A 13,003-nucleotide genomic window follows, 5' to 3' on the forward strand; every position below is an offset into this window, starting at 1 on the left:
TTCTTGGCATATTTGGGAAGCATCTTCGAACCTCAGAACCGCTTTAGCAATGTTAAGAGTCATTTCCCCATTTTTGATTTCGCCAACCACAAGTAACATAAATTTAGTGGGCGGCACGGTGGCACAGTGGTTAGCCAGAGACCCGGGTTCAATTCCCGCCTCAGGCGACTGACTGTGTGGAGTTTGCACATTCTCCCCGTGTCTGCGTGGGTTTCCTCCGGGTGCTCCGGTTTCCTCCCACAGTCCAAAGATGTGCAGGTTAGGTGAATTGACCATGCTAAATTGCCCCTAGTGTTAGGTAAGGGGTAAATGTAGGGGTATGGGTGGGTTGCACTTCGGCGAGGCGGTGTGGACTTGTTGGGCCGAAGGGCCTGTTTCCACACTGTAAGTAATCTAATCTAAGTAGGTTTTCCACTTTTCACCCAAGTTGTACTGAAAGATCTCAGACACTAATCACCAAGTTTGTTTAAATCTGCTGGGACCTTTCGTACTCCAAGTCTGTTCAAATCAATTCAGGTACGTACACGAACCGGCCAGATCCCAGACCTGCGCCCCCCAATCTGTTACGGAGCAGAGATTGACCCCCCCAACTCTGAGAGCTCATACCCTAAATCCCCAAAAGGAGCATCCCGCCGCGTAATCTGTTAGAAGAATGGTTAAATGAAAGGAATCTCTGTTCACTACTTCATAAGAAACAAGTAGCAATTTATTTATTTAACCCTAACAGTGAACAACTTAACAGAATTGCTAACAAACTGAACATTTCCACCCAACTACCCACTATTACTTTACTGAGCTAAATTCTACTGGGATACTGTTATAATAAAATACAAGTAATAAGAAAACTAACTTAAAACTTAGACTCTCAAAATCCACACAGGATGTGTCTTCCCAGAATTTTTCTCTGTCTCTCCAGTCATAAATGCCTTTCTTCCACTAATCCTTCTTTCAGGGACCGTTTCTCTTGGAATTCTTCTGTTTTGAATGCCTCTCTTTGTCGAATTCTGGCGTCAGGAATATTATCTAGTACTGCCATGTACCTTTAAGTCTGAATTGATGTTTTTTGGGACAGTTTTGAGATTTCTGTGAGGGCAAGATATTTTTTCTGTAGATGGCGGATTGCTCCTGTCTGTTCTTTTTACCTGTGATGGCATAACAATTTCTTTATAATTGGATTAGTTCGACGTGATTAAAACCATCAGGTTTAAATTTAATTGGGTTTTGGTTTCTAAGGGCTTGGTTTAAATTAATTGATTGATTTGAAGTAGTTTCAAAAACATTAAAACAAGCCTAAGGTTTTTCAATCACACAGCCAATGTTTATTACATATTTCAATTTTAGAACTATCTGTTTTATGGACCAAACCAGACACCCTCAAATGTTTTCAGAGGATTGTCAAGACTGTAACTTTTTCTTATTTTAAAGGCAGATGTGAAGTGGAGTTCCAGGTATGATTCACCTGGTCAAGCCACTCAGCTTTAGTGAAACAATTTATTTAAACACTACAGTTGAAACACGAAAGCTGAATTTAGAATAACTTAAGTATTGGAGAATTAACAGACCTGACAAAGTAAGTAGTACTAATTAACTGTTCCAATACAGTAGCATCTCATAAACACACCCCTTGGCAAAAAGGTAAATTCAAACACAGATTCTTACAGGCAAAGGGGAACAACTTCCAGAGAGAGATTAAAGAAGAAAGTCAGTGGAATTCTTGACTGAAGCTTCCAACATTCCTGGACTCACACATCTTGTGACTGCCATACTAAAAACAAAACTAGAGAAAAACCTGAACTGGGAAAACTGGCCACTGTCCTTCCATTATTAAATTAGACTCTTTGGCACCTCTGCCTTTATGAACTTTCTTCAAAAATAAGGACAAAACAACCATTTTAAAGTGACAGCGCTGTCACACCTCACTCCTTTCTAAAAAAAAAGATATACAAAGATGGTTTCATTTTAAAACCCCTTTGTCTTATTCTGTTAGTACACTACAGCACTACTACACTAAGTTACTCCTCCCAACAAACACCTCCGTTTTTCTTCATTCAAGTCTTGACATTCCAGTGGCAATTACGTTTTCTTGTCCTCCCACGTGTATAGTTTTCAAATTGAGTGGCTGCAATAAGTTCCATGTAAACAGTCGGGGATTTTTGTTCTTAAATTTCTCCAAAACCTTTAATGGGTTATGATCAGTGTATGTTATTGTCTCAGACACATTACTGGCTAAATAAATGTTGAAATGTTGTAATGCCAGCACCAAATCCAAGGTCTCCTTCTTAATTATGTAATATTTCTGTTGATGAATATTCAGTTTCCAGAAAAAGTATTGATAGATCTTTCTATTTTCTCATTGTCTTCTTGTAAGAGTACAGCACCAGCACCCACATCACTCATACCGATAGCCACCTTGAATGGCTTTGTGTAATTAGGTGTGGCTAATACTGAAGCAATGGTTAACACAGCTTTCAGGCTGTCGAATACTTTCTGTTCTGCACTTCTTCAATAAGTCAATGAGTAGATCAGCCACACTGCTAAAATTCGGTATAAATTTCAGACAAAAGCATTCTATTCCAGGAGTCTTAGTACTGCTCTCTTCGTCTATGATATGGCAAACTTCCCAATAACCTGTGTTTTCATATTCTGTGGGTCCACCTCTCCATGTCCAATAACATGGTCCTGGAATGTGACTTGGACTTTGGTGAATTCACTTTTAGCTAGGTTGATCACCAGTCCTGCCTCCCGAAGTCAATTGAATAATTCCGGTAAATGCTGCAAATGTTCCTTCCACGTGTGACTAAAAATCACCAGATCATTGATGTATAGCATACAATTGCAGAATCCAGAAATGAATTTATTGGTTAGTCTTTGAAATGTGGCAGGCACAGTTTTCATACCAAATGTCATGACTTTAATTTGGTATAGTCCACTTAGTGTTGTGAAAGCCAAAATTGTCTTCGCTCTTTCCGATGAAGGCACCAAGGTATCGACTGAGAAGTCCAATTTATAAATATAAGTTGCTTGTCCTACCTTCTCAATACAGTCATCTATACGTGGATATGAATCAGACTTTGTAAGTGCATTGACTTTGCGATAGTCTGCACTTAATCATTGGGTACCATCTGGTTTTGGCACGATTACTACGAGTGAGTCGCTGCAACTCACTTCAATTATGTTGCTTTGGATCATGCATTCAATCTCTTTTTGACTCTGCCCAACCTTAGATGGTTAAGTTTATAAATATGTTGCTTAATAAGAACAGCATTTCCTATATCTACATCATTCATAATTAGATTAGTACTTCTCAGCTTATTGCCATTTATCTCCCCATGCAATAGTAATAACTCTTTCAGGTCATTTTGACAGTCCTCTGGAAGGTAACTCAATAATTTATCCCAATTGTTGAGAATTTTTCACTATCTAATTTATTTTGAGGAATAATCAATTCCGAATCCTCTAAATGTGGTTCTTTGCTCTTGTTGTAACCAGTGACACATTTTCCTTTTACTTTCCTTCCCTATCAAAATGCCTTTTGACCAGATTCACGTGGCACTGTGAGACTTCTTTCTATCTGGAGTTCCTATCAATTAGTTCACCTCACTCAATCTCCTTTCAATTTGGTACGATCTACTAAATCTTACTTTTAAAGGTTCACCCATCATCCATCACTAACACTTCATCTCCATTTTTGATTTCTTGTCTGCTTTGTGGTTCATGATATGCTGTGATATTTTTAAATGCTGTCTAGCCAACTCCCCTGCTCTATTTAGTCATTCCCTAAAATTTGACACATAGCACAAATATGTGGTCTCTGAATTCTGACTCACCAATTTCTCCTTAATTAATTTCAGTGGTCCTCTCAACTCATATCCAAAAACTAATTCAAATGGACTGAATTTGATCAAGTCATTTGGTGCATCCCTTTTGGCAAAAGGTACAAATGGAATTCCTTTATCTTAAGTGTCTGGATAGTCTTGACGAGAAGCCCTAAATATGATCTTTAAAGTCTGATGCCACCTTTCTAATGGTCCTTGCATTTCCAGATTTGAATTGTTTTATTCCTAAGGTATCCATAACTTCCCTGAATAATTTTTATCTAAAGTTTGATCCTTGATCTGATTGTTTCTCTGTAGATACTCTGTAGTTGTGGGTGTGGCCTGGAGTAAGACTGGAACAAGGAATGTTCCATAAAAAACAACAAAGAGACAGGTATAACTGGGGTCCCTACAGATATCTATTTCCACACCTTTGAGCTGAAGAAAGTGAGAGGAGTTAAAAGTGAAGTTGTTCAGAGTGAGAATGAGCTCAGCCAGCTGGAGGAGGGTGGTAGTTGACGGGGACAGTTCCAGGAAGGAACACAGCACTGAGACCATCCAGATTGGGGATACACGACTAAGATAGAGAGGGCATGGCTGGAGCTCACTCATTGGAAATTCTGAAACTGATTTGAAGCATTAAAGGAATCATGGATGGAAGTGACTGGACAAGGCAAGAAAAACTTGAATCAAAGTCGGAAGAAATGAATTCTGAGGAGCAGGAGCAGGCAGAAATAAAGGGTCCGCCCAGGCAGTGCTGTTCGTGGATTTTGGGAAAGTCGAAGTGGACTGTGGGAGACTATGAGCTTGGAGGCAGTCGGGAGGAGATCACCAGATGAAATGAAGTTAGTGACCATTGTGGACACAGTAGCCTGGTGTTCCACAGTGGGGTCAGGTCCAGGAGGAGATAGGAGGAGTTATTTAAGAGGTGGTACTCAGCCTCCACAATGTAGCGGACAGTATGCCAGACAACATTAGCACCAGTCTTATCCTATTCCTATACTAACTTGCACATGGCATCAGAAGTTATCCAGAGATTAATATGTTTGGATCCTATTCTTTAACCTACTTCCTAGACTTTTAAATTCTGCTTTCAGGACATCATCCCTTTTCGTCCTGATGAAGGGCTTTTGCCCGAAACGTCAATTTTCCTACTCCTCGGTTGCTGCCTGACCTGCTATGCTTTTCCAGCACCACTCTAATCTAGACTCTGATTTCCAGCATCTGCAGTCCTCACTTTTGCCTATTGGTACCAATATGTATCACAATTTCTGTCTGTTTGCCTTTTCCTTTCAGAATGCCCTTTCAATTACATTTCTGGCACCAGGGAGGCAACATACCATCCTCGAATCTCTCACAGCTGCAGAAATGTCTGTTCCCCTCACAACTGCATCCCCTGCCACAATATTGCTGTGTTTTCTTTTCCTCACCACTTGTGTAGCAGACCCATCAGTGGTGCCATAAATTTGGCTGCCATTGCTTGCCCCTGGACACTCATCTCCTCCAACAGTATCCAAAATGGTATATATGTTAGAAAGATGGATGGCCACATTGAGCTCCTGTCTCACAGATGCTGCCAGACCTGCTGAGCTTTTCTAGCAATTTCTGTTTTTGCTTCTGGGCTCCTGTACTACCTGCCTTCCTGTACTCTACCTGGTCACCAATGCCCTATCTGCTGGTTGAATCTGCACCTTGTAGCATAACTACCTCTTCAATGATGCTATATTTGACTTGTTCAGCATCAGGAATGCTTCACAGTGAATTCATCTGCAGCTCCAGCTCCAAAATGCTGTTTGCCAGTCTCTGCAGCATGGCATATGTCTTGCACATGTGTATGCCAGGGGCAACTGATGCTTCCATGATTTGCCACATAGCAGAAGAAGCATATCATTGGTGTCTGCTCTGCTTCCATGACTTCTTTTAAGACCTACCAAGAGGGGTGGACCTGTGTAATTCTCTGCTGCCATAGCGGCTAAGGCTAAACACAAACACATCGACCTGGACCCAATATACCAACCACTACAGCGGACAGCTGAACCTGACAACCGGAAGTGGCAGGGACAGACCACTATAAACACCGGAGGAAACATCAAAGAAGCGCTTCGCAGGAGGCTCCCAAGCACTGATGATGTCGCCTAGCTAGGGGACGAAACGTTTGCAGCAAAAACTTCCAGCTCGGCGAACAGAACCACAGCTAAGGCTAAAACATTGAATGTTTTCGAAAATTAAGACATGTGTAGTTCTTAGGCTAAAAGAATCAAAGGATATGGTAAAAGTGGGAACAGGGAACAAAGGTGGACGATCAGCCATGATCATATTGAATGGCAAAGCAGGTTTGAAGGGCTGAATGGCCTTTTCCAGTTCCTTTTGTTTTATGCTTCTATGACTCACAAAGCATCACTCCAGCAACTAATTTCCAACATGATTCTAGCTCTTTTGGATAGCTAACTTTAACTAGCACTACCTCTGGGTTTCTCTGAACTCCAGACTTCTGTGCCTTACTTTGCAAATACTGCTCATGAGCCTCCTTGAATCTCAACTCTCAGCTACCAAATGGACTCCTTAGGCTTCAGTGAGCCTCCAAATCACAGAGGTAGCAGGTATAGGTTTGCTGAATGCAGCCAACTTCTTTGGCTTTCTCACTGACTGACTTCCAGTTTTCTAGCAGACATCTCACTTTCAGTTCTATTGGGTTGATGAGTGCTCCAAGGGCTTTCGTGACCCCCTACAATTCAGCAGTACAGATTAAGAAACCAGTGCCTACAGACTTCCCTCGGACCCACCTGCACTGATCCAACTAACTGCAGCACTTTTTGCTGCATGGAGCCTCATCACCTGCTCCTAACCAACTCACTGACTAAGGTTTACTGTTGAACCTTTGTGCATTGACTGTAATCTGGACAATTGTTTTGAGTGACCTATTGAAAACCTCATAACAAGCCTTGCCTTTGTTCCCAAGTAAGATCAACAGTAACAGGGGCCATATTTCATAGCACACAGAAGAACAGAAAATTGATTTGTCATGCTCCTCAGAGAATAATGCCAATATCCTAGAAACTAACCTATTAAATACAAAAACAGAAATTGTTGGAAAAGCTCAGCAGGTCTGGCAGCATCTGTGGAGAGAAATCACAGCTAATGTTTCGGATCCGGTGACCCTCAGAACTGGCCTATTAGATGTTCATTGCACTCCCATTAGACCAGTACTTACCAAATTAATTTCTGCTGTGACTTTATTTCAATGTTTCATAGTTGCTATGATTCCAAAGTAAAAGTGGGATTGATTTGCTAAGTGAGGTTGGACTTCAAGCAGCAGAGATACATGCACATAAAATAATTGGGACAGTATGGTGGCTCAGTGGTTAGCACTGCTGCCTTACAGCATCAGGGGCCTGAGTTTTATTCCAGCCTTGGGCGACTATCTGTGTGGAGTTTGCACTTTCTCCTCGTGTCTCTGTGGGTTTTGTCCAAATGCTCTGGTTTCCTCCATTTCCAAACTTATCTTAACTCTTATCTTGAGGCGTGGCATCAAATGGAAGCCAAGATAGTGTGACCATGAAACTTCTGTATTTTTTCCCCAACCTTTTTCCCTTAGTCCAGTCCTTTCCATTTGTGTGAGTATTTTTATAACCGCTGCCTGGACAGCAGAGGCCAGAAGAAGAGAAAGAACTATCCTATGAAAGTGATGAAGGTGAGACATCATTTGTTTGGCCACTTGCATTGACTCATTCAGATGCTGGGATTGCAAGGATCTTAGAGAGTAGTATAGAGTCCCAGTCAGGACATGATGAATGCAGCCAGGCCAGTGAAAAAATGTAAATTGTGTGCCAGCTTCAGTAGAATGAGGATTTAGCTGAGATCTGTTACATGGGATTTAGATGAGAGCTTCAACAGGGTAGACTACAAAAGAACATTGATGAACTTGCACACCAAAATGTTTAGGGTGTTTGTACACTCTTTTGATATGTTTCTGTCTAGAAATATGGATGAGTATTGCTTCAGTGTGGACAGGTAATTCTGGATGATTGATGCATAACTCTCCCAATAGGAGTATGAGCAACTCCATGAAGTTGACCTGTGATAGATCATCTGGTGGACACATGTTACCTTCCACTGTATCACAAGCGGAATGTGCCCTATACTTTTTAGTGCTGTAATGGAAACTCAGAGTTAGGCCATGGTGTTATGAACCAGGCTAGACCCCCTCAAAACATCTTAGGAAGGTAGCCCAGAACCTAACTTTTCTAGTTGTTTTAAGCAGATGTAAGATGAATATTCCAGGAGCAACGCAGCTACTCAAAACACTCGGTTTTAAACAAAGCAGAATTTATTTACACACAAACCAAAGAAAACTGAATTTAGAAAAACATAACTATTTGAAAACCCAACCGACATGAAAATGCAACTTAACAAAGAGCTGTTCCAATTTCCTGCAACATCTCATAAACACACCTCTTGGCAAAAAGGGAAATTCAAACGGAGGTTCTTGCAGGAGAGAGATGTCCGAGACAGAGGGGATCAGCATGGAGCTGTTTCTTTGAGTCCACAGCTAAAACTAACCCAAAACTAGAAAAAAAAGTCCTGAACTGGAAGAACTGGCCACTCCCCTTGCATTGTACAAGTGGTTTTAATAAAAAACCTGAAAGCCTTTTCTGATTGTTGGCTGAAGCAACATCTGTAAGCCATGATTAAAGTAGCCAGTTCAGATATTTCGGCATCTCTGCCTTTACAGCCCCTCTTGAAAGTAAAACCAAGGACAGAATAACCCCTTGTTAAAGGAACAGCATCGTCACAATGGTGAATGCCATGCAGTGTCAGATTTCTTTCATGCGGACACAGCCAAATGACATTGGAAATTTGAATCTCAATATATCTGCTATAATTTTTTGGGAAGTGCTGCAACAAATATCCCCATCCCTGGCTCTGGTGCCTGTCTCATGCCTGATACTAAACATCTATATGCTTCTATTGTGCTTCTACTAATTTTGTCCAAGCAAATATATATGTAAAATATTTCACCTGCAATTTAACTGAGTGGCCATGTAAATCACTTAAGTTCAGCACACATCTTTCTGTGTCTGTCCTTTCTTCATTGATTAACAACACATAGATAGAATCTTTGTGGGGCAAGTTTGCAATCGATTCACAGTGTTTCAGTGCACGTAGGGAGAATATCTGTATTTGTTTGTTTTTTATACTGATGCTGTGTCAATTCTGCAGGAAACAGATACTAGCACAGTGCATACTCAGTAAGTGTCATAAAGCCCTGTTTGCTGTTAGATGCTACAAGTGTGTCATTTTGCCATCCAAACAGGTTACTTAAGAAAATAATGTTGAGAAAATACGCAAATAACATAAAAGTGTTTATTAAAATGTACAGATGAACAATTTTTACTTTCTTTTCAACACAGTACCACATCATCTGCTTCAGACGAATTTGTAGGCGATCTAAGTTCTGACACTACATCAACTGAAAGCAGTGAAAATCAAATGTCTGAAACCTGTGAGCTTGAGGAAATCTGTACCTTTGAGGACCAGAAAACAACTGAGAACAACAGCGTTGAATCAAAATCTTTTGAGAGTATGCCAATAGGTTTTTAAAGTATAAAATTCATATTGCTTTTAATCACAAAATATGTTGACAAATTCTAATGGCACAGTGGCTCGGTGGTTAGCCTCACAGCACCAGGTACCCGGGTTCAATTCCAATCTCGGGCAACTGTCTGTGTGGAGCTTGCACATTTTCTCGGTGCCTGAGTGGGTTTCCTCCATGTGCTCCGGTTTCCTCCCACAATCCAAAGATGTGCTGGTTAGGTAAATTGGCTGAGCTAAATTGCTATTGTGCTCAGTGATGTGTAGATTAGGTGCATTAGTCAGGGGTAAATGTAGGGTAATAGGATAGGGGCATGGGTCTGGGTGGGTTACTCTTCGGAGGGTCAGTGTGGAATTGTTGCGCTGAATGGCCTGTATCCACACTGTAGGGATTCTCTGATTCTGTGAAATCCACACAGATTTTGTAAGATCTTTTGTCCTCTACATTGTTCAGCATATGCCAGGTAGGGGCATCAAAATCTACATTAAATGTAAGCAGGATAATAAGTTGAGGTGCTGAACCCCAACTTTAGAAGTTCACCCCTATTGTTTCAGTACTGTATTTTGAGAATCCATAGTTCCCATTTACTGCCCAGTTGATGTTGATATATCCCCAAGAACAATGTCTAACTCCTTCTGAAAAACAATACATATTTTTTTTTAACAGCAGAACATTAACTCTGTGCTTATAGGGGTTTTGATCATGGCCAGAAACAGTTTGGTGCTAATTGAAGTAAAGGCACTTTAAGAAGTGTATAAAATCATGACAGGCATAGATGAGGTAGATAGCCTTCCTTCATGGTAGGCGAGTTTAAAACTAGAGAGCATAAGTTTAAGGTGAGAAGGGAGAGATACAAAAGGGTCCAGGGGGCATTTTTTTTCATACAGAGGGTGGTGAGTGTCTGCAACAGGCTGTCAGAGGTGAGTATTTAAGCAACCTTTAAGAAACAAGGAGTAGGAGGATGGAGCAGATATGTGAATGGCTGAGGAGCTGGTGTATGGGAGAAGGATTCACATTTTTGGATCTTTGGAATCTTTTTTGGGATAGAAGTAACCTGTACAAGAAGGACGGATCGCACCTAAATTGGAAAGGACAAATACACTGGCAGGGAAGTTTGTTAGAGCTGCTCGGGAGAACGTAAACTAGTAAGGTTGGCGTGGGGGGTCGGGAAGGCAGGGTGGGTCCTAGGGAGATAGTGAGGATAGAGATACGTCTGAGACTGGTACAGTTGAGAACAGAAGCGAATCAAACAGTCAGGGCAGGCAGGGGACAAAGCAGAGAACAAGGTAGGAATGATAAATTAAACTGCATTTATTTCGATGCAAGGGGCCAAACTGGGAAAGCAGATGAACTCAGGGCATGGTTAGGAACATGGGATAGGGAATCAGCAGGGCAAAAGGGAACATGAGATAGATTTGGCAAATTGTGTTCAGGAGAATCCAAAGGATTTTTACAAATACATTAAGGACAAAAGAGTAACTAGGGAGAGAATAGGGCCCCTCAAAAATCAGCAATGCCATCTTTGTGTGGAGCCGTAGGAGATAAGGGAGATACTAAATAGTATTTTGCATCAGTATTTACTGTGGAAAAGGACGTGGAAGATATAGAATGTCGGGAAATAGATGGTGACATCTTAAAAAAATGTCCAGATTACAGAGGAGGAAGTGCTAGATATCTTGAAACGGGTAAAGGTGGATAAACCCCTAGGACCTGATCGGGTGTACCCTAGAACTCTGTGCGAAGCTAGGGAACTGATTGCTGGGCCTCTTGCTGAGATATTTGCATCATCGACAGTCACAGGGGAGGTGCCAGAAGACTGGAGGTTGGCTAACTTGGTGCCATTGTTTAAGAAAGGTGGTAAGGACAATCCAAAGAACTATAGACCAGTGAGCCTGATGTCGGTGGTGGGAAGGTTGTTGGAGGGAATCCTGAGAGACATGTATTTGGAAAAGCAAGGACTGATTAGGGATAGTCAACATGTCTTTGTGCGTGGGAAATCACGTCTCACACACTTGACTGAGTTTTTTGAAGAAGTAACAAAGAGGATTGATGAGGGCACAGTGGTGGACGTGATCTATATGGATTTCAGTAAGGCGTTCGACAAGGTTATCCATAGGAGACTGGTTAGCAAGATTAGATCTGATGGAATACAGGGATAACTCACCATTTAGATACAGAACTGGCTCAAAAGTAGAAGACACAAGGTTGTTTTTCAAACTGGAGGCCTGTGACCAGTGGAGTGCCATAAGGATCAGTGCTGGGTCCACTACTTTTCATCATTTATATAAATGATTTGGATGTGAGCATAAGAGGTACAGTTAGTAAGTTTGCAAGTGACACCAAAATTGGAGGTGTAGTGGACAGCAAAGAAGGTTACCTCAGATTACAAGAGGATCTTGATCAGATGGACCAATGGGCTGAGAAGTGGCAGATGGAGTTTAATTAAGGTAAATGTAAGATGCTGTATTTTGGGAAAGCAAATCTTAGCAGGAATTATACACTTAATGGTAAGGTTCTATGGAGTGTTGCTGAACAAAGAAACCTTGGAGTGCAGGTTCATCACTCCTGGAAAGTGGAGTCACAGATAGATAGGATAGTGAAGAAGGCGTTTGGTCAGAGTATTGAGTACTGGAGTTGGAAGGGCATGTTGCGGCTGTACAGGACATTGGGTAGGCCACTGTTGGAATATTGCATGCAATTCTGGTCTCCTTTGTATTTGGAAAGATGTTGTGAAACTTGAAAGGGTTCAAGGATGTTGCCAGGGTTGGAGGATTTGAGTTATAGGGAGAGGTTGAATAACCTAGGGCTGTTTTCCCTGGAACATTGGAGGCTGAGAGGTGATCATATAGAGGTTTATAAAATCATGAGGGGCATGGATAGGATAAATAGACACAGTCTTTCCCTGGGGTGTGGGAGTCCAAAACTAGAGGGCATAGGTTTAGGGTGAGAGGAGAAAGATATAAAAGAGACCTAAGAGGCAACCTTTTCATGCAGAGGGTGGTTATGTGTATGGAATGAGCTGTCAGAGGAAATGAGGGAGGCTAGTACAATTGCAACATTTAATAGGCACCTGGATGCGTACATGAATAGGAAGGGTCTGGAGGGATATGGGCCGGGTGCTGGCAGATGGGACTAGATTGGGTTGAGATATCTGGTTGGCATGGACAAGTTGGATCTAAGGATTTGTTTCCATGCTGTACATCTCTATGACTCTAAATATTTGCACAGATACACGGATGGGATAGGTATGGAGGAATATGGACCAATGCAGGCAAATGGGACTAGTTTAATTGTGAAAATTGGACAACATGGACAAGTTGGACCAAAGGGCCTGTTTCCATGCTGTAAACCTTTATGACTATACATTTGTGTCCACGTGAGTGAATGTAGGGTCTGCCTGAGGTGCAGAATCTCCTGTCTTTCATGTTCACTTTTATATTGCTGTCCCACTGTCTTGAATAATCTTTCAGCTTCTCCCCGTTTCCATTCATTCCAAATGGATGTCCAAAGAAACTTTGGGTTCAGCTGCCCAGCTCATTGAAATGACATGAATGGGTGAAAAAATAATCAAAGAAACTAATGGAATACTGGCCTT

The 13,003-nt window shown here is 41.5% G+C and overlaps 1 protein-coding gene across 1 annotated transcript in view; it reads left to right on the forward strand.

Moving 5' to 3' along the window:
- Positions 1-13,003, forward strand: part of LOC148149760 (uncharacterized) — a 73,095-nt gene that overhangs the window by 40,184 nt on the left and 19,908 nt on the right. Inside the window, exon 4 of the mRNA XM_087988541.1 lies at positions 9,227-9,396. Coding sequence (XP_087844667.1) covers positions 9,227-9,396 — 170 coding nt within the window. The remainder of the gene's footprint in view (positions 1-9,226; positions 9,397-13,003) is intronic.

This window comes from Chiloscyllium plagiosum, unplaced genomic scaffold (genome assembly GCF_037043375.1).
Source record: "Chiloscyllium plagiosum isolate Xiang-an unplaced genomic scaffold, Cpla_swu_hap1 HiC_scaffold_6, whole genome shotgun sequence".
NCBI lineage: Eukaryota > Metazoa > Chordata > Chondrichthyes > Orectolobiformes > Hemiscylliidae > Chiloscyllium > Chiloscyllium plagiosum.